The sequence below is a fragment of the Hyla sarda genome, chromosome 1, assembly GCF_029499605.1.
Source record: "Hyla sarda isolate aHylSar1 chromosome 1, aHylSar1.hap1, whole genome shotgun sequence".
NCBI classification, from domain to species: Eukaryota; Metazoa; Chordata; class Amphibia; order Anura; family Hylidae; genus Hyla; species Hyla sarda.
In genome coordinates, this window is record NC_079189.1 from 486,876,558 (window position 1) to 486,903,814 (window position 27,257).

Here is a 27,257-nt window from a genome sequence, read left to right on the forward strand (position 1 = left end):
TAAACGTACTAATTTGGTTAAAAAGTTTGTGATTTTTTTTAAGCGCAACAATAATATAAAAGTATATAATAATGGGTATCATTTTAATCGTATTGACCCTCAGAATAAAGAACACATGTCATTTTTACCATAAATTGTACGGCGTGAAAACAAAACCTTCCAAAATTAGCAAAATTGCGTTTTTCGTTTTAATTTCCCCACAAAAATAGTTTTTTTGGTTGCGCCATACATTTTATGATATAATGAGTGATGTCATTACAAAGGACAACTGGTCGCGCAAAAAACAAGCCCTCATACTAGTCTGTGGATGAAAATATAAAAGAGTTATGATTTTTAGAAGGCGAGGAGGAAAAAATGAAAACGTAAAAATTAAATTGTCTGAGTCCTTAAGGCCAAAATGGGCTGAGTCCTTAAGGGGTTAAAGGGGTTGTGCGCTGCCCTGCCTTTCGGAGCTCCGCTCGCAGCGTCCGGAAGTTCATTACTCCGAACGCTGTGTGCGGGCTTCCATGTTTGCGGCCGCCCCCTTGTGACGTCACGCCCGCCCCCTAAACGAAAGTCTATGGGAAGGGGGCGCACAACCCCTTTAATTAAATAGGATGAATGTACAGTGATCCCTCAACTTACAATGGCCTAAACATTCAATAGTTTCAACATACAATGGTCTTTTCTGGACCATTGTAACTTGAAACCAGACTCAACATGCAATGTACGGACAGTCCAGTTCTGTGAGACATGTCACAACTGGAGAAACTGACCAATCAGAATGGGCATTTCACTGGTAAATCACCTGTATTACTGAAGTGCATGCACTGACTGGTGTCTGGTAGCGCCCCCTACAGTACAGGGAGGAACTACAAGTTCTGTACTACTCCTTACCTGTGCCTGGGTTAGCTGCTCCCTTGGACACCAAGTAAGGGTGGCTCTATTAAGGACACTGGGGGAGATTTATCAAAACCTGTCCAGAGGAAAAGTTGCTGAGTTGCCCATAGCAACCAATCAGATCACTGCTTTCATTTTACAGAGTCCTTGTTAAAAATGAAAGTAGCAATCTGATTGGTTGCTATGGGCAACTGGGCAAATTTTCCTCTGGACAGGTTTTGATAAATTCCCCCCACTGTGTGTATTTTACAGGACCCTGAAGAAGCTCCTGTCCTCTACATAAACCATTGTTTCCCAACCAGGGAGCCTCCAGCTGTTGCAAAACTACAACTCCCAGCATGCTGGGAGTTGTAGTTTTGCCACAGCTGGAGGCACCCTGGTTGGGAAACACTAACATAGACAGGGATAACAGCTCCCAGCAGATGTTTCTTACATTTATATCTAAGGACTTGTTTTATCTATATTAGTTATCTACTTATTGTTGTTTAATCCTCACTTTTTCCTATTTTTGGATGACATTTTGGGGCTTCAGAACCAATTATCAGTTTTCCATAGAGTTATGGTCTCAATATACAATGGTTTCAACATACAATGGTCATCCTGGAAGCGATTAATATTGTAACTTGAGGGACCACTGTAATTTGGTCATGTATTCTACATTTGGTGTTAATATTGAAGATGTATTCTTCATTTTCAGGTGCTTTCCCTATCCTTTCCTATTAAGAGCAATGTGCGAATGCCTGAACTTTTTTTTTTTTCATTCTAGTTGCTTTGTACAGAGAATGCCAGAAACACTTTTCAAGTCTATAATTTGAGGACGTGGCCAGCTTATAGGAACTAGCTAAAGGGTTATGCTGAGACAATATTGTATAAACAGATTTCTGCAATCTCAGCATTCAGAATATTTGCAAATACAATGACAGGTAAGGGTGCATGCACAGTTTTTTTTTTTTTTTTTCTGCTGGACTAAAAGCTTAAAGGGGTATTTCAGGCAAAAACTTTTTTTTATATATCAACTGGCTCCGGAAAGTTAAACAGATTTGTAAATTACTTCTATTAAAAAATCTTAATCCTTCCTGTAGTTATTAGCTTCTGAAGTTGAGTTGCTGTTTTCTGTCTAACTGCTTTCTGATGACTCACGTCCCGGGAGCTGTGCAGTTCCTATGGGGATATTCTCCCTTCATGCACAGCTCCCGGGACGTGACATCATCATTGAGCAGTTAGACAGAAAACTTCAGAAGCTAATAACTATTGGAAGGATTAAGATTTTTTAATAGAAGTAATTTACAAATCTGTTTAACTTTCTGGAGCCAGTTGATGTATAAAAAAAAGTTTTTGCCTGGAATACCCCTTTAAAGGGGTACTCCAGTGGAAAACCATATTTATTTTTTTATCAACTGGTGCAAAAAAGTTAAAACAGATTTGTAAATAACTTTTATTTTAAAATCATAATCCTTCCAGTACTTATCAGCTGCTGTATATTACAGAGGAAGTTCTTTTTTTCTTGAATTTAATTTCTGTCTGACCACAGTGCTCTCTGCTGACACCTCTGTCCATGTCTGGAACTGTCCAGGGCAGGATAGGTTTGCTAGGGGATTTGCACCTGCTCTGGACAGTTCCTGACATGGACAGAGGTGTCAGCAGAGAGCACTGTGGCCGTGAAAGAAAAGAAATCCAAAAAGAAAATAATTTTCTCTGTGGTATACAGCTGCTAATAAGTACTGGTAGGATTAAGATTTTTTTAATAGAAGTAATTTACAAATCTGTTTAACTTTCGCGCATCAGTTGATTTAAAAAAAAAAAAAAATAGAAAAAAATTTGTTTTCCACCAGAGTACCCCTTTAAGCATAAAGCGGTTTTCAGTTTAGGAAAACAACTGTATAGTCTGAAAATGGCCCGATCAGCTGACTCCAGCCAGCTCTCTGAAGTGAATAGGGTATGACTGTACATCATAGGACTCCGTAACACGAACTCCTAACCCTAGAGGTCTCTATTACCTAGTTTTCCCTGGTGCATCATTTGCAGTCTGCTTGCATCATTTCTGACCTTCTGACATAGGTACACACAATACAAGTTTGTGCACTGTACCAAGTGTAAGAATTTCCTTTAACCCGATAACGACCATGGACGTCTATACTCGTCCAATGGCCGTTACCGGGGTATGACGCGGGCTCCCGACTCGAGCCCGCGTCATACCGGCCAGCCCCCAGCTGATTCCTGTAGCTGGGGGCCGGCGTTAATAGCCGACATGCGGCGATCGCCGCGGCCGGCTATTAACCCTTTAGATCGCCGCTGTCAAAGTTGACAGCGGAGTCTAAAGGTGCCTGTATACAGTCCCTGGTGGTCCAGTGGAGTGTATGGCCCCCCCGCAGTGCGATGGCGGGGGAGCGATCCACTACTGAGGTAGCCTGAGGGCTTACCTCTCCTTCTGCGTCGGCTCCGGTGCTCTGAATGATAAAGCCTGGCAGAGCCAGGCTTTATCAATGTAGCGCAGAGCACGCAGATCATTGTGGTTTTATGAAACCACAATGATCTGTATGAGGAATCTAATGATTCCTCCTAAAAGTCCCCTAAGGGGACTAAAAGTTTAAAAATAATAAAGTTTAAAAAAAGTTTAAATACACAAACATTAACCCCTTCCTTATTAAAAGTTTAAATCACCCCCCTATTCCCAAATTCCATATTAAAAATATGTAACCATAATAAAAATAAACATTTGTGGTATCGCCGCGTGCGTAAATGTCTGAACTATAAAAATATATGATTAATTAAACCGCACGGTCAATGGCGTACACGCAAAAAAATTCCAAAGTCCAAAATAGCGTATTTTTGGTCACTTTTCATACCATAAAAAAAGGAATAAAAAGCGATCAAGAAGTCCAATCAAAATAAAAATGGTACCGATTAAAACTTCAGATCACGGCGCAAAAAATGAGCCCTCAAATCACCCTGTACGTGGAAAAATAAAAAAGTTATAGGGGTAAGAAAAGGACAATTTTAAATGTATAAATTTTCCTGCATGTAGTTATGATTTTTTCCAGACGTACGACGAAATCAAACCTATATAAGTAGGGTATAATTTTAATTGTATGGACCTACAGAATAAAGATAAAGTGTCATTTTTACCGAAAAATGTACTACGTAGAAACGGAAGCCCCCAAAAGTTACGAAATGGTGTTTTTTCTTCAATTTTGTCGCACAATGATTTTTTTTCCGTTTCGCCATAAATGTTTGTGTAAAATGACTGATGTCATTCCAAAGTAGAATTGGTGGCGCAAAAAATAAGCCCTCATATGGATTTTTAGGTACAAAATTGAAAGGGTTATGATTTTTAAAAGGTAAGGAGGAAAAAACGAAAGTGTAAAAACAGAAAAATGCTTGGTCCTTAAGGGGTTAAAATCCAAAAAATTAAAGGGTACTTTGGTGGAAAACATATTTTTTTTTTTAAATCAACTGGTGCCGGAAAGTTACCGTATATACTCGAGTATAAGCAGAGTTTTTCAGCACGATTTTTCGTGCTGAAAACACCCCCCTCGGCTTATACTTGAGTGAACTCTCCACCCGCAGTGGTCTTCAACCTGCGGACCTCCAGAGGTTTCAAAACTACAACTCCCAGCAAGCCCGGGCAGCCATCGGCTGTCCGGGCTTGCAGGGAGTTGTAGTTTTGAAACCTCCGGAGGTCCGCAGGTTGAAGACCACTGCGGCCTTCAACATCATCCAGCCCCCTCTCACCCCCTTTAGTTCTGTACAGTACTCGCCTCCGCTCGGCGCTGGTCCGGTGCTGCAGGACTGTCCGGAGAGGAGGTCGTCCGGTGGGATAGTAGTTCCGGGCTGCTATCTTCACCGGGGAGGCCTCTTCTAAGCGCTTCGGGCCTGGCCCCAGAATAGTCACGTTGCCTTGACAACGACGCAGAGGTACGTTCATTGCCAACGTACTTCTGCGTCATCGTCCAGGCAACGCCTCTATTCCGGGCCCGAAGGGCGGAGAAGAGGCGCCCCCAGTGAAGATAGCAGCCCGGAACCACTATCCCACCGGACGACCTCCTCACCGGACAGCCCTGCAGCACCGGACCAGCGTCAAGCGGAGGCGAGTACTGTACAGAACTAAAGGGGGTGAGAGGGGGCTGGATGATGTCGAAGGCCGCAGTGGTCTTCAACCTGCGGACCTCCGGAGGTTTCAAAACTACAACTCCCAGCAAGCCCGGACAGCCGATGATGAAGGGGGGTGGGGATGATGACAAGGGGATGATGAGGGGGGGGGGGGGGGTGGTATGATGACAAGGGGATGATGACAGCTGATGATGATGAGGGTCTGGATGATGACAGGCGGTGATTATGATGAGGATGTTAATGACGGGTCTGGATGATGACAGGGGGGGGGGAATGATGTATTTCCCACCCTAGGCTTATACTCGAGTCAATAACTTTTCCTGGGATTTTGGGTTGAAATTAGGGGTCTCGGCTTATACTCGGGTCGGCTTATACTCGAGTATATACGGTAAACAGATTTGTAAATGACTTCTATTAAAAAATCTTTACCCCTTCCAGTACATTTTAGCAACTGTATGCTACAGAGGAAATTATTTTCTTTTTGAATTTCTTTTTTGTCTTGTCCACAGTGCTCTCTGCTGACACCTCTGTCCGTATCAGGAACTGTCCAGAGCAGCACAGGTTGCAATGGGGATTTTCTCCTGCTCTGCTCAGCAGAGAGCACTGTGGACAAGCCAAAAAAGAAATTCAAAAAGAAAATTTCCTCTGTAGCATACAGCTGCCAAAAAGTACTGGAAGGGTAAAGATTTTTTAATAGAAGTCATTTACAAATCTGTTTAACTTTCTGGCACCAGTTGATTAAAAAGATAAAATTTTTAAGATTAAAAAAAAAATGTAATAAAAAAATAATAATAAAGTTTTCCACTGGAGTACCCCTTTAATTACCCCTTTAATTAAATGGGCACTGTCACCAACTTTATTTTTTGATATGTTGTAGTACTTATGTACTACAACATATCTCTAATATACTTTTATAATTATTTTTTTTCCATTTAAAAAAGGTTTAATTTACATTTAAAAACCGGCCACTGAAAAAGGACTGATTTTGGAGTGGCAATCAGTCCTTTTTCAGTTAGGCTGCACTCGCTCCCTGCCTGTCAATCAGACAGGCGGTAGCGAGCGCATTGGCTCCCAGGCCACTGGCTGGGAGGCCACTCGTCCCGCACATCGCCGCCGCCGCCTCGTTGCTGCCGCTGTCCCTGCACGCCCGCTGCCGGACTCTGCAGTACCTGCAAGTGTAATGAGGGAACGGGGTATGCGGGGCAGGGGGGAGGAGGAAACGGGCCAGTGCCGTAGCGGGGGGGTGGGGGGGGGGGGGGGGGAACGGGCTAGCAAAAAAAAGGTGGTGGGAGCTACCCTTTAAGGAAATGTTCTTCAACAAGCCATTTTTAAGTCTTGACAATTACATTATGAACAAACCAGAAGCAAATAAAACATAAAAAGTATCTTATTTCCATCTGCAAGCACATTGTACTGATGTACCCATCTGCTATTACAAACCACAAGCCTAACATGGTAATCTAAAATAAAACGACCCCTCTAATTTACCGTACATTAGCGGGCCAGCACATGGATGACATATGAGCTTTATATAGCCCAAGAATTAAAGATCTCATTCTAAATTACAGAAGCAGCATTACCTTCAGGATTCCCTTATTACCAAGTAGAAGAAGCCCACAGCTGAGACATTAAAAACACAGCAGGGTTTTCTGCATATTTATATCCATCCGTCTTCCAGCTTTCTGTAAACAGACTTCATTAAACATTTCCTATCATATAATGCAGCGTTTCCCCAACTAGTGTGCCTCCAGCTGTTGCAAAACTACAATTTTCAACATGCTTGGACAGCAAGGTTGTAGTACAGTGGTCTACAACCTGCGGACCTCCAGATGTTACAAAACTACAACTCCCAGCATGTCCGGACAGCCGTTGGCTGTCCGGGCATGCTGGGAGTTGTAGTTTTGCAACATCTGGAGGTCCGCAGGTTGGAGACCGCTGTTGTAGTAGTTTTGCAACAGCTGGAGGCAGACTGGTTGGGAAACACTTAAAATGAAACACTTAAAACACCACACAAATCTATTCGCGTCCATGGTAACAGGCTACAAATAAATTGTGTAGTTTAATACTGTAAAGATACTTTCTTCTTCATGTCCTACATCTTGCTATCTAAGACATACAAGTCCTTTTTTTTCTGACCAATTTTAATTTTTAATGGCACCTTTCATTTTAACATAAGGTGCAACGTTAAATAAAAAAAATTATAATAATTGTTGGGTTTCATTTTTATTCCATTCACTGTTTGGTAAAACTGATGTGTTATAGATTTATAGAAACTGCTGAGTTGCCCATAGCAACCAATCAGATCGCTTCTTTCATTTCTGAAAAGGCCTGTTAAAAATGAAAGAAGCGATCTGATTGGTTGCTATGGGCAAAATCAGCAACTCTTCCTCTAGACAGGTTTTGATAAATCTTCCCCAGTGTGTGGAGTCCTAACAGGGGCTCCTTCTAGTGTATCTGTACTTCTCGAATCTGACAGAAGACAAAATTGTGGCATGCTCAGGCAGATACCATATGAACAGATATTTACTCGCTTCATATTTGTTTGCTTCATTAAAGGAGATATGCGGCGGAAAAAAACATATCCGCTCCTGTAATGACGTGCCACACCCAGAAAGGAAACAATTCGACACAGGCCCCCCTTCATTCATTTCTATGAGAGAGCGGGAGATGCCAAATTGCTGTACTTGGGGCTCTTCGATGTTGCGATAAAAATGAATGGAGCGTGTGCTGTCTACCGCACATGCTTCTTACTGAGAGCCAGGGTCCCACTCCAAAAATCACGGGGGTCCCAGAAGTTGGACCCCTTGCAAATAGCTACTTATCCCTATCCTGTTGATAGGGGATAATCTAGTTTTCACTGAACAACCCCTTCAAAAAACTACATTTACCATGATCTAGGAAATTTAAATGGAAAATGGAATAATTTATTTTAGTCAGAGTATTGCCTACTTTCTTACATATTAAAAATGCAAATCCTTTCTCAACATGGGGGGAGGGGGCTGGTGGGGTTAAGAAATAAAATTTATTTGAAGTGATTTTTTTTTTTAAACATTACCATTTCAGAGAAATTTTCCAGTTATGGGTCAGAATAGCTCCAATGTGACTGAATAGCCTTTCACAATATAAAAAACAAACATTCAAAGACCAGTGTGGTGGTGATAGTGGGGGGGGGGGGGGGGGGGTGTATACTTCCTATGGGCACCATATCCACATAGACAAATTAAAAAGTGAAAAATTGGTAACAATGTTGTATTTTTGTTTCCAAGCTGCAAAGGCTTGCTTCTGATGAGGATAAACGGATCACATGGAATTTTCCTGTTTGCGTTGAATGAAAAGATCATTTTTTGGTTCTCAGATAAAAGTATGCATCGAAAAGCCTTTATCTTATTGTCCACACGTACATTTTTCCTCCTCTAATAAATGCACACTTTGAAAAGAGAAACGCTCTCAGGCCTGCCAAACCACAATTGTGTATTTTTTGCTCCATGGATAGCTTTTAGTAAACAAAATGTTCCTCTGGCTAAAACCCAATGGTCGAACATGCCAAAGCCGATCCAAAACAATAACAAAAGGCTACAGTTTAACGTGTTACTTTTATTTCACTAATCTACCTAGAGACAGTTAGTCCATCTATACCGAAGATAAATTATAAATCTGGCCTCTTCAGCTCTCAGTACACAACTTTTCCTAATACAAATAAAAGTAAAATGACAAAACATAAAAACAACCCAAAAATCTGCATTCAGAATCACAATAATTATACAGGGATTAGACAAAATAAATACACTGCTCAAAAAAATTAAGGGAACACTAAGATAACACATCCAAGATCTGAATGAATGAACTAATCATATGAAATACTTTCGTTATTACATAGTTGAATGTGCTGACAACAAAATCACACAAAAATTATCAATGGAAATTAAATTTACCAACCCATGGAGGTCTGGATATGGAGTCACTCTCAAAATCAAAGTGGAAAACCACACTACAGGCTGATCCAACTTTGATGTAATGTCCTTAAAACAAGTCAAAATGAGACTCAGTAGTGTGTGTGATCTCCACGTGCCTGTAGGACCTCCCTACAATGTCTGGGCATGCTCCTGATGAGGTGGCGGATGGTCTCCTGAGGGATGTCCTCCCAGACCCGGACTAAAACATCTGCCAACTATTGGACAGTCTGTGGTTCAATATGGCGTTGGTGGATGGAGCGAGACATGATGTCCCAGATGTGCTCAATCGCATTCAAGTCTGGGGAACGGGTGTGCCAGTCCATAGCATCAATACCTTCCTCTTGCAGGAACTGCTGACACACTCCAGCCACATGAGGTCTAGCATTATCTTGCATTAGGATGAACCCAAGGCCAACCGCACCAGCATATGATAAGGGGTCTGATAAGGGGTCTGAGGATCTCATCTTGGTACCTAATGGGAGTCAGGCTACCTCTGGCAAGCACATGGAAGGCTGTGCGGCCTCCCAAAGAAATGCCACCCCACATCATTACTGACCCACCGCCAAACCGGTCATGCTGGAGGATGTTGCAGGCAGCAGAACGTTCTCCATGGAATCTCCAGACTCTGTCACATGTGTTCAGTGTGAACCTGCTTTCATGTGTGAAGAGCACAGGGCGCCAGTAGCAAATATGTCCATCTGTGGTGTTCTCTGTCAAATGCCAAACGCCCTGCATGGTGTTGGGCTGTAAGCACAACCCCCACCTGTGGACATCAGGCTTTCATACCACCCTCATGGAGTCTGTTTCTGACAGTTTGAGTGGACACATGCACATTTGTGGCCTGCTGGAGGTCATTTTGCAGGGCTCTGGCAGTGCTCCTCCTTGCACAAAGGCGGAGGTAGCAGTCCTGCTGCTGGGTTGTTGCCCTCCTACGGCCTCCTCCACGTCTACTGGTAGCGCCTCCATGCTCTGGACACGTCGCTGACAGACACAGCAAACCTTCTCGCCACAGCTCGCATTGATGTACCTTCCTGGATGAGCTGCACTACCTGAGCCACTTGTGTGGGTTGAAGACTCCGTCTCATTCTACCACTAGAGTGAAAGCACTGCCAGCATTCAAAAGTGACCAAAATATCAGACGGGAAGCATAGGAACTGAGAAGTGGTCTGTGGTTACCATCTGCAGAACCACTCCTTTATTGGGGGGGGGGGGGGGGGGTCTTGCTAATTGCCTATAATTTCCACCTGTTGTCTGTTCCATTTGCACAACAGCATGTGAAATTTATTGTCAATCAGTGTTGCTTGGAGTTACATTGTGTTGTTTAAGTGTCCTCTTTATTTTTCTAAAGCTAAATTGAACTCTCACACACTGGTAAACCCCATTTTTATTTATTTCTTGTGCTGTACTACAAATCTGTATTTTAGGGGTGTGATATGAAAGACCTGACAGAATTACACATTGGAACATTTGTTGGTGTACAAATGGTAGGGGTGTCTGACGTCAGGGATGAAGAGCACCTCGAATTGTAGTAAAAAAAAAAAAATACCTTAGCCCCACAAATTACTGCAGAGTTCAATGTATGTTTAAGGGTGCCAGAAACAGTAAGAGAGCACCGCCAGATTTTGGCATACCTATCTGCCAGTACTCTGACGTACACCTAGACATGCTACTCCATGACATACTCCATTGACAGACCGGAAGAGGTTTTCCACCGGAATACCCCTCCTTAGTGTGAATGAGCTCCTAACTAGTGGTACATTACTATGGAAAAATGAAAGCTGCACTGTAATCTGTATTTGTAGGTAACAAAAAGACTTTTCTACTTACAGTCCATGCACACTACAGAAATTATAAGCGGAGAATCTCTAACACTGCACTAGACTTCCGTTGCTTAGTGCACACTATGGAATTTAGGCAGCAGAGCTTTCCGCCACTGAAATTCATCCGCTGAAAGAATAAACATTCTCTTTCAGAGAAACACAGAGAGGAATGTATTGCTGGCTATGGGAACACCAACGTTCGTGCGGTCCTAGCACCAAGGTAGATTGGGGGGATGAAGAATGCAGGTGAGTATAATGGTTTTTCTGTTTTAGTTAACCCAGCTGGTCTAGGCTCCTGAAGAGACTGTATGTCTGTGTGGTACTGTGGCTGCCTGTCACCCAGCTTTCCCAGTCTCCAAAAGAAGTCTCTGTTTAGTTGGGAGACAGGCAGTACACAGTACTTTTCCAGCTTTTAAAGGGGTATTACCATCTCAGCAAGTTATCCCCTATCCATAGAATAGGGTAACATGCTGATCAGTGAGGGTCCACGCACTGGGACCCCACTAATGCACAGTGAAGGGCACATAGCGCTGTGCATGAGTAGCCTTTGTGGGCAATGCAAGTAGCCTTTGTGGGCAATTTGTTCTCTTTGGTGCCACTGAACGTTCTGAGATTGCAAGCGTTCAGCTGCTCCATAAAGAATAAAAAAAAGCGCTGCCTGCTCTTCATTCCAGGGGGACTTATATGCCTGTTCTCTGCACAGGTGGGTGTACCAGCGATCAGACTCATCAATCAGCATGTTATCCCCTATCCTATGGGTAGGAAGGTAATCTCTCCGTCTCACCCCCCACATACTAAAATAACACATACCTGTCACCCAGGGTTCCCAGTCTCCTGTAGAGACCAGGGGAGAGATTCATCAAAACCTTTTAAGAGAAAAAGTTGCTGAGTTGCATATAGCAACCAATCAGATTGCTTCTTTCATTTCTAAAAAGGCCTCTGCAAAATGAAAGAAGCGATCTGATTGGTTGCTATGGGCAACTCAGCAACTTTTCCTCTTAAAAGGTTATGATAAATCTCCCCCTATTTTTTATATATATATATATATATATATATATATATATATATATATATATATAAAGCCCTTTCCCCTAGAATGAGAGGTAACATAATTTTAATAAACAGTTCACATAATATTGATGCCAATTTATCTTTTGCTGTAAAATAATCATTTTGTCATGTAGACAGTACACCTTACAGACTAACATACTGTAGACAGAGGATCTGTCAATAAGTGCGATACACTACTGGAAGTTAAGAGCAGGACTTCACAAGTCCAGGTGTGAAAAGGTCATCCTCAGACCTTCCCAAATTTGAGTGATGGCAGACGCTGTGTAAGGTGTACAGTAAGGAAGGCAAAACAAACAGGTGGGGGGAGAACGCTCCTTTTTCATTGGTAAAGGGTTGATTTGTGAGATGTTATTTGATCCTTCTACATATTTTAGTGAAGGTTTACATGTACTATACTATACACTTACTAGCCCCTTTATACGGTACATCTGTTCAATTGCTTTTTAACACAAATAGCTAATCAGCCAATCACATGGCAGCATTTCAATGCACTTAGGCATGTAGATGTAGTCAAGACAACTTGCTGAAGTCCAAACATCAGCATAAGAATAGGGAAAAAAGGGGCTATAAGTGACTTTGAAAGTGGCATGGTTGTTGGTGCCAAACAGCCTGGTCTAGGAATAAAAAATAAAAAAAACTGCTGATTTACAGGAATTTTGAAGTACAGCTATGTCTAGGGTTTACCAAGAATTATCTGTAAAAAAGAGAAAAGGTCCAGCGGGTTGCAGTTGTGTGTACAAAAATACCTTAAAGGTCAGAGGAGAATGGGCAGTCTGGTTCGAGATGACAGAAAGGCAACAGTAACTCAAATAACCACTTGTTACAACCAAGATATTAAGAATACCATCTCTGAATGCACAATACGTTGAACCTTAAAGGGGTACTCTGGTGAAAACCTTTTTTCTTTTAAATCAACTGTTGCCAAAAAGTTAAACAGATTTGTAAATTACTTCTATTAAAAAATCTTAATCCTTCCTGTACTTATTAGCTGCTGAATACTACAGAGGAAAGTCTCTATTCCCGCTGTGGCATTCAGATAGCAGGGTAAGACTTTGGTGTAAATAACATAAGGAAAGGATCCATCTTTCCTTGTATAAATGGTTCAGTCTGGTGGTGGTGTAATGGTGTGGGGGACAATTTCTTGGCACTCGGCGGCGGCGTTAGTGGGGAAGTTGTGGGAATTGGAGTTTGGGGGATTTACTCGCTTTTCACTCAGAAATTCTGCTTTAAATGAGATATATATATTAGGGATCGATCGATTATCGGTATGGCCGATATTATCGGCCGATAATCACGATTTTGGGCATTATCGGTATAGGCAATTACCTTGCCGATAAGCCGATAATACCCCGCCCCCCGCACCGCGACCGCCCCCCGCATCGCGACCGCCCCCCCCAACCCACCGCACCCCCCACCGTAGTGCTGGGCGGTATACCGGTATGAATTTTTGCCCATACCGCTATACCGGTCGGGCCCCTCCCCCACCCTCCGAGTCAATGAAAAAAAAAATTAAACTTACCTGTAATGGGGGTGGTCCGGGCCAACCATCCTTCCTTCCTGTAGTGTCCTGCAGCATTCCGGGTGGAGGGTGAACCGGTCCGGGCTGTCCTTCTCCGGGGGTCATCTTCTCCACTCCGGGCAGGCTCCGGCCTAGTACGCTGCATAGACGCCGCTACGCCATGACATAGGGTGCGTCGCTGCGCACGGGCGTCACTGCGCAGCGGCGTCTATGCAGCGTACTAGGTCGGAGCCTGCCCGAAGTGGAGAAGAGGACCCCCGGAGAAGAAGGACAGCCCGGACCGGTTCACCATCCTCCCGGAATGCCGCCGGACACTACAGGAAGGAAGATGGATGGCCCGGACCACCCTGACAGGTAGGGGGAGAGAAGCGGGTGGCGGCGGCCTATGGCACCGCAAAAGCCCGCTTTAAATCAATGAACTGCAGCGGTGTCGAGGGGGGATAAATAGCTGATAACTTATACCGGAATATCGGTATAAGTTATCGGCTATCGGCCCAAACCTCCACCGATTATCGGTATCGGCCCTAAAAAAACTATATCGGTCGATCCCTAATTATATTATATATATATATATATATATATATATATATATATATATATATATATATATATATATATATATATATATATATATACACACACACACATACACACACATATACACACATATACACACACACACCCACACGTATATCCCAGAGCTCAGCTTTTCTCCCTCTATATTAACTAAATGCTATATAAATTATATATTAAATAATAATAATAATAATCCTTATGCTCGTAAGCCATAGTGGGATATGGAGGGCTTCAAACTACACTAGACCATGTCCAGAAGGACTTTTCATTAGGACACATCACATAGATGAAGTTCTCAAACACAGGTTTTGACGCTATGCACTGTACATTGTGGAATCTGTCAGTTTACAACAACACAGGGAAATAAACCGTTCACTCAATCTATACATATATAAATATATAAAAAAAACTCAGTGGCCCTCATTTACTATTGCAAACTCGACATGTTTTGTCGGGTTGTGCGCCAGATTCTACGCCAGATTTTGAGCCAGATTTTGTGCCGGAATTTTAAAAAACCCAGAATAACTCTCCATTTTGCTAAGAAACCCCCCCCAAAAGGGGCGTGCCTGATGGGAAAAGGGGTGTGTTCCCGACATCTTCACAAAAAAACTACATATTTACTAAGGTTTCCACATAAAATGTGGTGGAATTGAGCTGAGGAAAACCAGACAGATCAGAGCATCACCTCCAAACAACTAAAGATATTAACATGAAACTTGGCACATGTTACTTATATGTCAACAACAAACATAGGATAGGTAATTTAACCCTTACTCACCCCCATTTGCCAGGGGCAGGGTTTTTGTTTAAAGTCCCATACAAGTCTATGGGAAATATATGTTACTGCATAACTTCCAAACGGCTGGATATATTTCAATAATACTTGGTCACATGTTACTTATATGTCCACTTAAAATATAGGATAGTTAATTTAACCCTTAACTACCCCCATTTGTGAAGGTCAGGGTTTTTGTTTAAAGTCCCATTCAAATCAATGGGAAATGTATGTTCCCACATAACTTCCGTACGGCTGGAGATATTTCAATAATACCTGGTCACATATTACTTATATGTCAAATAAAAAGATATGATAGTTAAATTATCCCTTACCTACACCCTTATATAAAAGATGGGTTTTTGTTTCAAGTCCCATGCAAGTATATGGGACTTCCAGTACCTTACTCCATAAGCTCCGCTCTATATCTCCTAGTGAATGTGTCAATCCGGCTTGCAAGCCACAGCCAATCTCACAAAGACACACCCACATTTTATGTCCCACCCCTTTAATTATCTACCCTTTTTGTGCATCGGTCTGTCTTGCAAATCACAAATCACGGCCAGTCCCACAAAGCCACGTCCCCTTCTATTTTCAGCTTACAAATACCTTCATCACAAATCAGTCCCACCTGAGGACAGGATATGAGAACGGGACATAACGAAGGGATATGAGGTTGAGATAGGACAGGACACGAGGTTGAGATAGGAGGTGGGGATAGGAGGATGGGATATGAGGTCGGAATATGAGGATGGGATCCTAACAAGGATTAGGAAGGAAAAACAGGGCAACGCCGGGTACTCAGCTAGTGAACAATATATGTAATGAAAAGTCACAAAGCACTTAGGCTGGATCAACATCTGTGTATGAGGCTACATTCTGAGTCTTCACTTCAGATTCGGAGCTGGCTGGTGTGCTGCACGATGGGCACTAACAGAGAATGTGAAACCCCACTGAGTATTAAGGAGTTTCCAGCTGCGGTACCTGATTTTTACTAGATTTTAACTGGAAAAATATACTGCAGGTGTCATTTGTTAAACGAAATCTGGGATGGAAGCTCTGAATAGAGCAGATGTAAACACAGCCTTAGATATCAGAGGGGTTGGTATGTTACACTTTTAGCCACTTGCTCATAGGTGGAAATTTATCAATGCTTGCACCAGACATACATTGGATAAAAAAAATTTAACAAAAATTATTTTAAAAAAAGTCACAAATGTTTAGCAAAATAGAGCTTGCACAAAAGTTTTCGATTCCAGAAAACCTGCACGCTAGCCTTAATATATTTCTCCCATATACTATTACTGTTGATGAGCTTTCCAAACACAGGGACTCCAAACACAAACACAGGGCCTTTTCCTCCAGTCACTAAATGCTCTACAGCAGTGGGTTTCCAACTGTTGACCTCCAGATGTTGCAAAACTGCAACTCCCAGCATACCCGGACAACTTTTTACATGTTGAACATCTTGGCAAAACATGAAAGCCCAACTCTCACCAGACTACTACTACGATAGCACTGTTTATAAGAAATGCAATGCAGCCATATCTTTGGCTGCACTTTTTCCTTGGTTTATCAGCCTGAAAATCATTTTATTTTGCAATTAACAACAGTAAGATAGGCATGCCTGGGGTTCCCAATACCCAGCCACTGCCACGCCTATCCTCCCCACGTCAGCGCTCGGACCGCTGTGTAATAGACACACAGAAGTCCTCAGTGCATGTGCAGGGAACTTTACATCTACAGCCTGGTGTGAATTCACAGAGCGAGCGCTCTCTCTTTCTTGCCTCTAGCACTGCGCACAGTTGTCAGGCAGCGGGAGTGAGCGCTCTCTCTGTGAAATCACGCAGGGCTGGTCATGTAAAGTTCCCTGCACGCATATCCAGGAGTGCATGCTCTGAGGACCTCTGCATCTATGACACAGTGGTCCCAACACTGTCATAGGGAGGATAGGCGTGGCAGTGGCGAGGCATTATGAACCCCCAGCCATGCCTATCCGACTGTTGCTGAATGGAAAAAATAAAAGGATTTTCGGGCTGATAAACCAAAGAAAAAGTGCAGCCAAAGATATGGCGGAAATTGCATTTCTTATAAACAGTGCTTTCGTGGTAGTAGTCTGGGGGGTATAAAATTGGTGACAGTTGTGCTTTAACCTTTCGAATATACCTTATAAAAAATGTATGTCTTTTTTATAGAAATCATGGCTTTTATAAAAAGACCATTAGAGGCCCCCATACCATCCAGAACATAATCCTAACATCTGCAGCATTGTCCAGGAAATGTGTACTCCCTCTTATACTGTCTATCAGACTACTGTCTGAAAACAGAAATGAGGGGTTAGAGCAACCTGTAGTAATTGGATGAAAAGACCCAGAACAGCAGACTCAGGAAGTGAATGCATGGGGAGTGAGGGTGGGCTCAGTACGGAGGGATTTGTGAGCCAAGTACAGAAGCTAGACACATAAAAAGACATGTAAAGCATCTGCATGATCTAGTGAGTATTATAAGTATTATTTTTCTGTGCTATAACAGGTACACTTTAAAGTGCCCCTGTCATTTAAAAAGACTTTTCACGTGTGTTCGGATCCGGGTGTTCAGAACCCCAGTGATCTCTAGAACAAGTGGGGAGAAGAGCTCGGCTGAACACTTATCTCCACAGATTGCTAGAGGAGACTGGATCCATAGACTTACTATGCAGTCTGTCTCCTGCAGCGAGATGTTGGGAAAGAAGGGCACAGCTGCGCGCTTCTCCTGACTCATTCTAACAGTGGGGGATCTGAACACAGGGACCATATCTTTTTGACATGCTTAAAGTTTTTTCAAATGGCACTTCAAATCCCCTCTACATGCTGCACATGATATGGCAGCATTCATCGGCTGACAGGTTCACTTTAACCCTTTGCATATTTAAACTTCAACAATTTATAGCCAGAAAATAAAACAAACATTCACAATCCATAAATGCAGAAGAAATAAGGGTACACTACAAGTGCCCACGAGCTGTAGGAAGGCATGTGGCCCTTATCTTCAGACAGTCTTTAGCACATTTTTTATTTTATTCCAAATTGTCCAGATTTTCCTGAGCTCTGGGCACAAAGTGGATAATGACAACATCTTCTAAAAATGCATAAAAGAACTGGCTATAGTAGGAGCATGATGTCAGCATACACTTCTGCTATCCACGAGTATACTAACACAGGAACTTTACTCCTTTTCCTGAGGACTTACAGCAAATACTCCAGCCTTTAAGAGAGTGCATGCATTCCGAAAAGAAATGTACATTTAGCTTGGCAAGTATGTGTGCCAAAATAAGCCAAGATCACAGAAGAAATAGAACAAAAACATGGAAAATGTTGGATTAAAATAACTCAAATGTTCCAGATGATCTGTAAGCGTGCGTTACGAGGAGTGTAACAGATGGCACATGGAAGAAGGGTTATATGGCGCAATAAACACATCTTTTACCTTCATAGTTAGTATTTCTTCGAGAAGTCTTTGTGCTCGTCTTTGATTTTTCAGTACTTGTTCTTCTGTTCCCCTGATAATGTAAATTAATGGCGTAAGCAGGATAAATAGCAAAATAAGGGCTACATGAAGATCTAAGCACCATACAAAATCACTTACACATTGTTTTACTGCTAATAAAGCCAAAAACATACAAACTGAAAACACAAGAGCTGCTGGTAATGTACAATAGTCTTGGCTGTACCTTCTTGTTCTACCTGTCACTACACAATCGGTGTGACTAGGACTAGATGTGATCTTAACTATACTCACTATTATTAACCACTTCTTGATATAAAAAAAATCATATCGGTAACATTTTTATTTAGAGTAGCGTCACCCGTGCCGTATTTTGCTGCTGCGTATTCTCCTACCCATTGGAGTCAATGGGTAGCAAAAATCAGCTGCAGATTTTGCCAGCTATTGACTTCAATGGGTAGGAAGATACACAGGAGCAAATATGCAGCAAAATACGGCATGTTTGACCCTACCCTTAATGTTGCAACTGCATCATTTTTTTTTACTTTACATAGCTTATCGGAGCTTGTATTTTGCTAGACGAGTTGTATTTCTTCAAACAGAAGCAGAGATGGACTCACGGCACTCTATGTGGATGCAATTCAAACTTTATTCCCGGTTAAAGGGGTAGTCCAGTGGTGAAAAACGTATCCCCTATGCTAAGGATAGGGGATAAGTTTGAGATCGCGGGGGGTCCGACCGCTGGGGCCCCCTGCGATCTCTCTGTACGGGGGCCAGGCTCTCCGGCCAGATAGCGGGTGTCGACCTCCGCACAAAGTGGCGGCCGACACCCCCCCTCAATACATCTCTATGGCAGAGCCGGAGATTGCCGAAGGCAGTGCTTCGGCTCTGCCATAGAGTTGTATTGAGGGGGCGTGTCTGCCGCCGCTCGTGCGAAGGTCGACACGCCCCTTTCCGCGGGCTGTCGGGGCTCCGTACAGGAGATCGCAGGGGGCCCCAGCGGTCGCCCCCCCCCCCGCGATCTCAAACCTATCCCCTACCCTTAGGATAGGGGATAAGTTGTTCACCACTGGACTACTCCTTTAAAGGCATTACAAAGACGCCAGGAGGGGGAGAATTAACAGGACTATGTCTGTTTTGCAGCGTGTGCTACTTCCACTGGTCCCTACGTCACTTCTCCATTCTCCACCCATTTAACACAGTATAATCATTGCACCTGCTCAGCCCAGCAGTTAACCCTTAGGTTCTGCTGGACGGTGCCAATCACTGTTGTGTAAAACGCACAATGTGAATGGTTGTTGTACATCAATAATTCTAATTAGAAAATATAATAAAAAATACAAGTAAACATAAAAATAAATAAAAACATCTCTACAAGTAGCAGTGTCCGATGGGTGGTAACATTCGCTAGATTCAGTACATGTCCTGCACTTATACTCACATACATAGATATCACTGCAATCATCCAGTCCCAATTGTCCTAGGGCTTTTTTCTCAGTACAATAGCAGTTTCCTTTTTCAATAGCAGGGAATTCAAATCCCGCCCCTCCCGGGATGCCGTCTATTCGCACAAGCCCCATAAAGGACATGGCTCTTATATCGCCTCCATGGATCTCACGAATATGCTTTATTCATCTCCGAGATCCCTTTCCCATAGTTATAGATATATTATGCTCGGAGAACCTAACATTTAGGGGTCATAAAACATGCCACACAAACACCTGATGGCATAAATAACTGACTTCGTGCGGCACGTAATATGCCGGTCAACACTGAACAATTCACCACCCAGTTGTACTGTCTTACTCGGATACATATAGCTACACCAATTACACGACCCACATCTGAAACTTCCTGTCAGGACACATTTAGTTGACCAGTTCGTTTGTGTGGTATTCACACGTCCCCTAACAGACTTATACCTTAAATTCAAAGTTCTGCGGAAGGATATGAGTGGTTTCTTTCTCACAACATCCCGCAGAACTTCATCCTGTGCCAATAAAAACCAATTCCTGCGAATCACATTTTTCCATACCCGATCCATAGGACTAAATTAAAATTCAAGTGCAGGACATGTACTGAATCTAGCGAATTTTATCACCCATTGGACACTGCTACTTGTAGAGATGTTTTAATTTATTTTTATGTTTATTTGTACTTTTTAATTCTTTTTTCTAATTAGAATTATTGATGTGTAAAACGCACAATGTGAATGGTTGTTGTACAACAGTGATTGGTACTGTCCAGCAGAACCTAATGGTTACTGCTGGGCTGAGCAGATGCAATGATTATACTGTGTTAAATGGGTGGAGAAAGGAAGCAGCACACGCTGCGAAACGGACGTTGTCCCATTACTTCTCCCCCTCTTGACGTCTTTGTAATGCCTTAACAGGGCATAAAGTTTGGATTGCATCTGCATGGAGTGCCATTAGTCCATCTCTACCTCTGTTTGAATTAGGACCCAAAGTCTACTTCTGTTTTGAACCACAGAGCACCGGATTGTTTGATGCACTCATATGAGGTCCGTGTGTTGCTGGACTAGCGTTCACATGACAGGTGTTATATGTTGGGAAACTAGTAGTGCCAACTGTGTTTCTACCTTTGTTACTGGAGTTGTATTTATTGATGGCACCATTTAATGTACTATATCATGTATTAAAAAATGTTAAAAATGCTTGTAGGGTGGAATTAAAAAAGACAACAAATAAAATATCTTTGGGGTTTTGTTTTTATAACATTCACTCTGTAAAAAAAGATATGCTATGTATATTTTGCAGATTAGTATGATTACAGGAATGTAAATTTATATAGCTTTTGCCACTTTTACAACATAAAAACAACCAAAAAATAAAATGCTGTGGCCCATCATTATCTGAGAACCATAACTTTTTCTGACTATTCTACAGATGGACCTGTGCGTGGACTTGTTTTTTTGTGGGGTAAGAATTTTTATACCCTTTGTTTGTGGAGGCGAGCAGCAATTATGGCATTTTTTTTTTCTTTATTGCTTTTTTCCTTAATATGGCATTTACCGCATGTGCTATTTTAACAGTTTAGTTCAGAATTTTATCGACATGATACCAATTATATTTATATTTAAAGGGATTATCCACCATAAGGTGATTTTAGTACGTACCTGGCAGGCAGTAATGGACATGCTTAGGAAGGACCTGCGCTTGTCTTGGTGCTAAATGGCTATGTTGTGAGATAACCATAATACTGTGACTAGATTTTTGTGAACTGGTATTTCCTGTTTGAGTTTTCTTATTTTGCCTACAAATCCCATGTTCCTCCCTCCCACACAGCAGCCACCCCACCCATTGAAACATAAATGAGCTGGTTACTAAGGTCCATCAGATCTGTAGATTTGAAGAGTTGTGTCATAGATCACAAAGGACACATGATAAATTCCTGAAGGTATGGACACCTTGATTGTCCTCTGAATATCATAAACAACATAACCCTAGTTAGATTCTTGCTCCCTTAAGAAGCTAGTGATTCTCTCAGCATTGTACATGCATTGATGGCTGCTCCATTCCCTTCGCCCTTCCCCACTAACCCTTCTCCCATCCTCTCCCCTCCTTTCCATCCAAGTTTTACATGTATTTGTGAATTTTCACATAAGCTTGTTTATCTTATGTACCCAGACACAGATTATGTCGCATTTACTGCTTATTCTGTAATTCTGTGCAAATTGTTAGGTCCTCAGGCTATTGTTTTATGCCTATGTTGGCCTGTTTTTGTATGTTGGTTAATGAAAACCCAATAAAAACTGATTTGAAAAAAAAAAATAAAGAAACATAAATGAGCTGCATCCATTCAAAAGACCTATGGTTTTCAATCTTGGTGCCTACAGCTGTTGCATTAGTTGCAGATTGATCTCTCTCCCACCAAGCGATCGCTCCACCCATTGAAGCAGACAGGCTCCCTGTCATCAGCTGACCAGTGAGTCAGGTCTCGGCCGCATTGCAAGCTGGGAAAAATCTGAGAAAGCAGTCATTTTGTATGCTGATAAAATAAATATATGCAGCTCAGAAACATAAATGAGCTGCATCCATTCAAAAGACCTGTGGTTTTCAATCTTGGTGCCTACAGCTGTTGCATTAGTTGCAGATTGATCTCTCTCCCACCAAGCGATCGCTCCACCCATTGAAGCAGACATCAGCTGACCAGTGAGTCAGGTCTCGGCCGCATTGCCAGCTGGGAAAAATCTGAGACAGCAGTCATTTTGTATGCTGATAAAATAAATATTGGGGTGAAAATCAAAGAAGAATTGTAAGAAAACCGTCACACACAGGTACAGATACTATATTATGAACTACACTAACTTTACAGCCACTGTAGTATAGTCAAATGAAAAAAAGTCCCGGAATACCCCTTTAACTTTTTATATAAGAAAAAGTTTTTAAACTTTTAGTATTGGTGATTATGAATCAGACTCCTGCACTCATCACCTGCAGGCTCTCCAGACTGCTTTAATATACAATTCCCATTGGGAAGAGGCTAAAGGCTATGTCCACCTTTACAAAATTTTTAGTGTCTCAGTATATAAAAAAGGAAGTACTGTAACTTTGTAATTAGTCTTAGTTTTCAGTAATTTTGTACTTTTTTCTACAGTTTCTACATGCATTTCCTTGGTAACAGACAACACAAACTCTGTGTAGTCTGATCCTGCAGTCATATTCCCTTCTTTTTGAACTCTACTATTGGCTAACCTGTCAAATGTACGTTAGCATGAAGTAGGGGGCAAATAGAGTAGAAAGTACAAGACGGCAACATTGCAGGATTACACTTTGCTGTCTTTCCATAGAGACGCAAACAAATACAATAAAGTCTGTCACAAAGCTGTGGAAAAATAATTTATGTCTTTTCATTGCTGATGCTGAAAAAGTCATATGACCCTTTCATTTCCAGGATTTCGGGGGTCCTAAAAAGGTCAGACAACCACCAGGCTGAAAATAGGAAAAAAAAAAGGTACCGTATATACTCGAGTAAAAGCCGAGTTTTTCAGCACTATTTTTCGTGCTGAAAACACCCCCCCTCGGCTTATACTCTAGTGAACTCTCCACCCGCAGTGGTCTTCAACCTGCGGACCTCCAGAGGTTTCAAAACTACAACTCCCAGCAAGCCCGGACAGCCATCGGCTGTCCGGGCTTGCTGGGAGTTGTAGTTTTGAAACCTCTGGAGGTCCGCAGGTTGAAGACCACTGCGGCCTTCGACATCATCCAGCCCCCTCTCACCCCCTTTAGTTCTGTACAGTACTCGCCTCCGCTCGGCGCTGGTCCGGTGCTGCAGGACTGTCCGGTGAGGAGGTCGCCCGGTGGGATAGTGGTTCCGGGCTGCTATCTTCACCAGGGAGGCCTCTTCTAAGCGCTTCGGGCCCGGCCCCAGAATAGTCACGTTGCCTTGACGACGACGCAGAGCTACGTTCATTACCAACGTACTTCTGCGTCATCGTCAAGGCAACGCCTCTATTCTGGGCCCGAAGCGCGGAGAAGAGGCGCCCCCGGTGAGCCCGGAACCACTATCCCACAGGACGACCTCCTCACCGGACAGTCCTACAGCACCGGACCAGCGCCGAGCGGAGGAGAGTATTGTACAGAACTAAAGGGGGTGATAGGGGGCTGGATGATGTCGAAGGCCGCAGTGGTCTTCAACCTGCGGACCTCCAGAGGTTTCAAAACTACAACTCCCAGCAAGCCCGGACAGCCGATGGCTGCCCGGACTTGCTGGGAGTTGTAGTTTTGAAACCTCTGGAGGTCCGCAGGTTGAAGACCACTGAGGGCGGACGATGACAAGAGGATGATGAAGGGGGGTGTGGGATGATGAAGGGGGGTGGGGATGATGACAAGGGGATGATGGAGGGGGGGTGTGGGATGATTACTAGGGGATGATGAAGGGGGGTGGGGATGAGGACAAGGGGATGATGAAGGGGGTGTGTGGGATGATGACAAGGGGATGATGAAGGGGGTGTGTGGGATGATGACAAGGGGATGATGACGGGGGAGGTGTGGGATGATGACAAGGGGATGATGACAGGTGATGATGATGAGGGTTTGGATGATGACAAGCGGTGATGATGATGAGGATGTTAATGACGGGGGTCTGGATGATGACAGGGGGGGGGGATGATGTATTTCCCACCCTAGGCTTATACTCGAGTCAATAACTTTTCCTGGGATTTGGGGTTGAAATTAGGGGCCTCGGCTTATACTCGGGTCGGCTTATACTCGAGTATATACGGTATACTGAAATTCCAAGAGTCAAGGTGAGGTTGCATGTGATGTATTTGCTGTATTTTTTCTGCACTGTAGCGCAGTAGTATAGTTTGTCTGCACTGTAGCACAGTAGTATAGTTTGTCTGCACTGTAGAACCGTAGTATAGTTTGTCTGCACTGAAGAACCGTAGTATAGTTTGTCTGCACTGAAGAACAGTAGTATAGTTTGTCTGCACTGAAGAACAGTAGTATAGTTTGTCTGCACTGTAGCACAGTAGTATAGTTTGTCTGCACTCTAGGGTCTGACTGCTCAGACTCCAAACAATTAAAAGTAGCTTTTTTTTCAAATGACAGGTACAGTGTTTTCGTTATTTGCACAGCCTTCATTATGAAATATTTTAAGATAATTTATTAAAACCCCTTAAAACTGCAGACAGTATAGAAGACGAGGAGAGCAGTGTACAGTATACACACTGGGGGGTCCTAAAGGTTTCATAACCGAGAAATCCTAGTTTGACTTCCCCCGGAGCTGCTATTGTAAGGGTATGTTCACACTAGGTAATTCAAGCTAAATTTCCTCCTCGTGCATTACCATTTGTGTGAATAGGTCTTCCACAGACCAATTCACTTTACTAATACAGCCATTGTTGTGACACTGTTTGCTGTCCTTTATGTTGGAATATCACTAAGCATTTATGCAAGAAAAAACCCAAACATACTATGAAGATTTAAACAGGTTTTATATAACCAATAAATAAAATAAAATATAGAATGACTAACTTTTTGGATTTCAGCTTTGCACTGTGGCGGATTAGTTTGCGAATTGTTAGGGCTTTGACTTTCTTCACATCTTTCCGCATCTTCACCACCTGTGGGAGTAAAGGAATCCCAGACAAGTATCATGAGTAAGCAGCAGTAACTGGACAAACACTTGCTAATGGTGCATTAGAACAGTTCAACAAAAACATTAACAGCATTAACCAATGGACAGTACTAGATATATCAGAACAGCCAACACTGATTCATAATATCATTTACAGAATAGCCTTAGCTAACCAATATCTAAAAATCATATATAATGCAAAAAAGAGGGGGAAGTTTCTAGAACTTCAGCAGTGAATGCTCTTTTAAAAGTAGTTATGAAGTATCACAAAACCAATTTCTCTATCCGTAGGATAGGGATAAGTGTCAGATCCAGTGGGGGTCTGACCGATACTGCGCTGGGCTCTCCCCATGAATTGAGGCATGTCGACCATGGCACAAAGCTGTGGCTGACAGGCCCCATCCATGTATTTCTATGGGAACGGCAGAGGTTTCAGTCGGGTGTCTGCCATATTGCAGTAGTTCAGCGGAGAAAAAAAATTATAGTATTTTTTTTCTTTGCTCAAGTCCTGTAATTTTACCAAACTTAGGATAGGTTCACACGACCGTTTGCATCCAATTCATTAAGGGTCTGATCGACTTTTGTTTTTATTTGGAGTCCGTCAGCGACCCAGTAATTTTACAGGATTTTTGCGGAGAAAAAAAAAAATAAAAAATAAAAAATAGAGCTTGCACTATTTTTTTCTCTTTTAAACTCCCGTTCTTCCGGCCGAATAGTGGAGTCCGACGGCAATGTGAACGAGGCCTTAGACAGCAGAGCTCTACTGAATAGAGCAAATGTGGATCACACTAGGCTATGTGTGGCCACAGAATAGACAGAACTTTTTTACACTAAAAGTAGGAAAATACGTTTTACACAGAAAACAAAGCAGCTTGCAATTCCCACAAATAAATGTAACATGCCGAGGCTCTGGAAAATGTAACTCGTACATATTGTCACTTTTCATAGAACATTCCACGTTTGCTATGGACCAGAATTGGTAGAACAGCCAGAATCCTGTCAGCTAATGACTATGGAACAGTGTGAACACAGACAGATCTATGAAGGAGAGAGCTCTACTGACTGTCGGATTTTTTTCAAAACCTGCAGCAAAACACATGGACAGACATCATTGTACACACAAACCCAGATCATAGGAAAAGATCCAGGGAATTTGTCTAAAATAAACAAAATGACAGTATATTACTCTGTGTGGTGTGGTTTACTTGAAGTGCATCTATCACTTAATATGGGAAAATATGTGTTTTTATTGTCTATGGATACAGAGCATACCTTTATAGAAGCTATTCTTTATTTCTTTGAGAAAACACATGGCTGAGAGTGTCAAATGAGGCGTGGCAGGGGTTTGCTGTGCCCTCGGGCTACAGTTCTTCTCCCGTTACATGATGCCCGCTTCTACTTTGATTAACATATACAGCCTGTCTGATACCGAACCTGCCAGGTTCCCTGTGCATGCGTCACAATAGCAGGCTCTATGCCTCTAGTGACCACTGCACCACCGGAAGCTGGAGCAGGCAAGACCTCATAGTGTAGAGGTGATGTGGCCCAGGGGGCACAACAAACCCTTGGCCAAGCCTCTAGTGACCACTGCACCACCGGAAGCTGGAGCAGGCAAGACATCATAGTGGAGAGGTGATGTGGCCCAGGGGGCACAACAAACCCTTGGCCACGCCTCTAGTGACCACTGCACCACCGGAAGCTGGAGCAGGCAAGACATCATAGCGGAGAGGTGATGTGGCCCAGGGGGCACAACAAACCCTTGGCCATGCCTCTAGTGACCACTGCACCACCGGAAGCTGGAGCAGGCAAGACATCATAATGGAGAGGTGATGTGGCCCAGGGGGCACAACAAACCCTTGGCCACGCCACTTTGACTAAACCCCCCAATTTTTAGATTTATTTTTTTTATAGCAAAAAGGCTCATATAAAAAAGGTATATAATGTATCCATATAAACTAATCTTTTTGACT

General features: G+C 42.8%; 1 protein-coding gene and 1 long non-coding RNA gene across 3 annotated transcripts in view; one reads left to right on the forward strand and one right to left on the reverse strand.

Annotated features, from left to right (window-relative positions):
- Positions 1-27,257, reverse strand: part of SRFBP1 (serum response factor binding protein 1) — a 111,136-nt gene that overhangs the window by 37,185 nt on the left and 46,694 nt on the right. The window contains exons 2-3 of the mRNA XM_056537353.1: positions 25,185-25,273; positions 18,169-18,241 (exon numbers count right to left, since the gene is read on the reverse strand). Of these exons, the coding sequence (XP_056393328.1) occupies positions 18,169-18,241; positions 25,185-25,273 (162 nt within the window). The remainder of the gene's footprint in view (positions 1-18,168; positions 18,242-25,184; positions 25,274-27,257) is intronic.
- Positions 1,072-26,461, forward strand: LOC130287513 (uncharacterized). 2 transcript variants are annotated; one of them, XR_008847432.1, is made up of 3 exons: positions 1,072-1,116; positions 1,646-1,802; positions 26,236-26,461. It is a non-coding gene; the product is annotated as an uncharacterized LOC130287513 (long non-coding RNA). The 2 variants fall into 2 exon arrangements; XR_008847431.1 differs by lacking the exon at positions 26,236-26,461 and adding an exon at positions 23,101-23,159.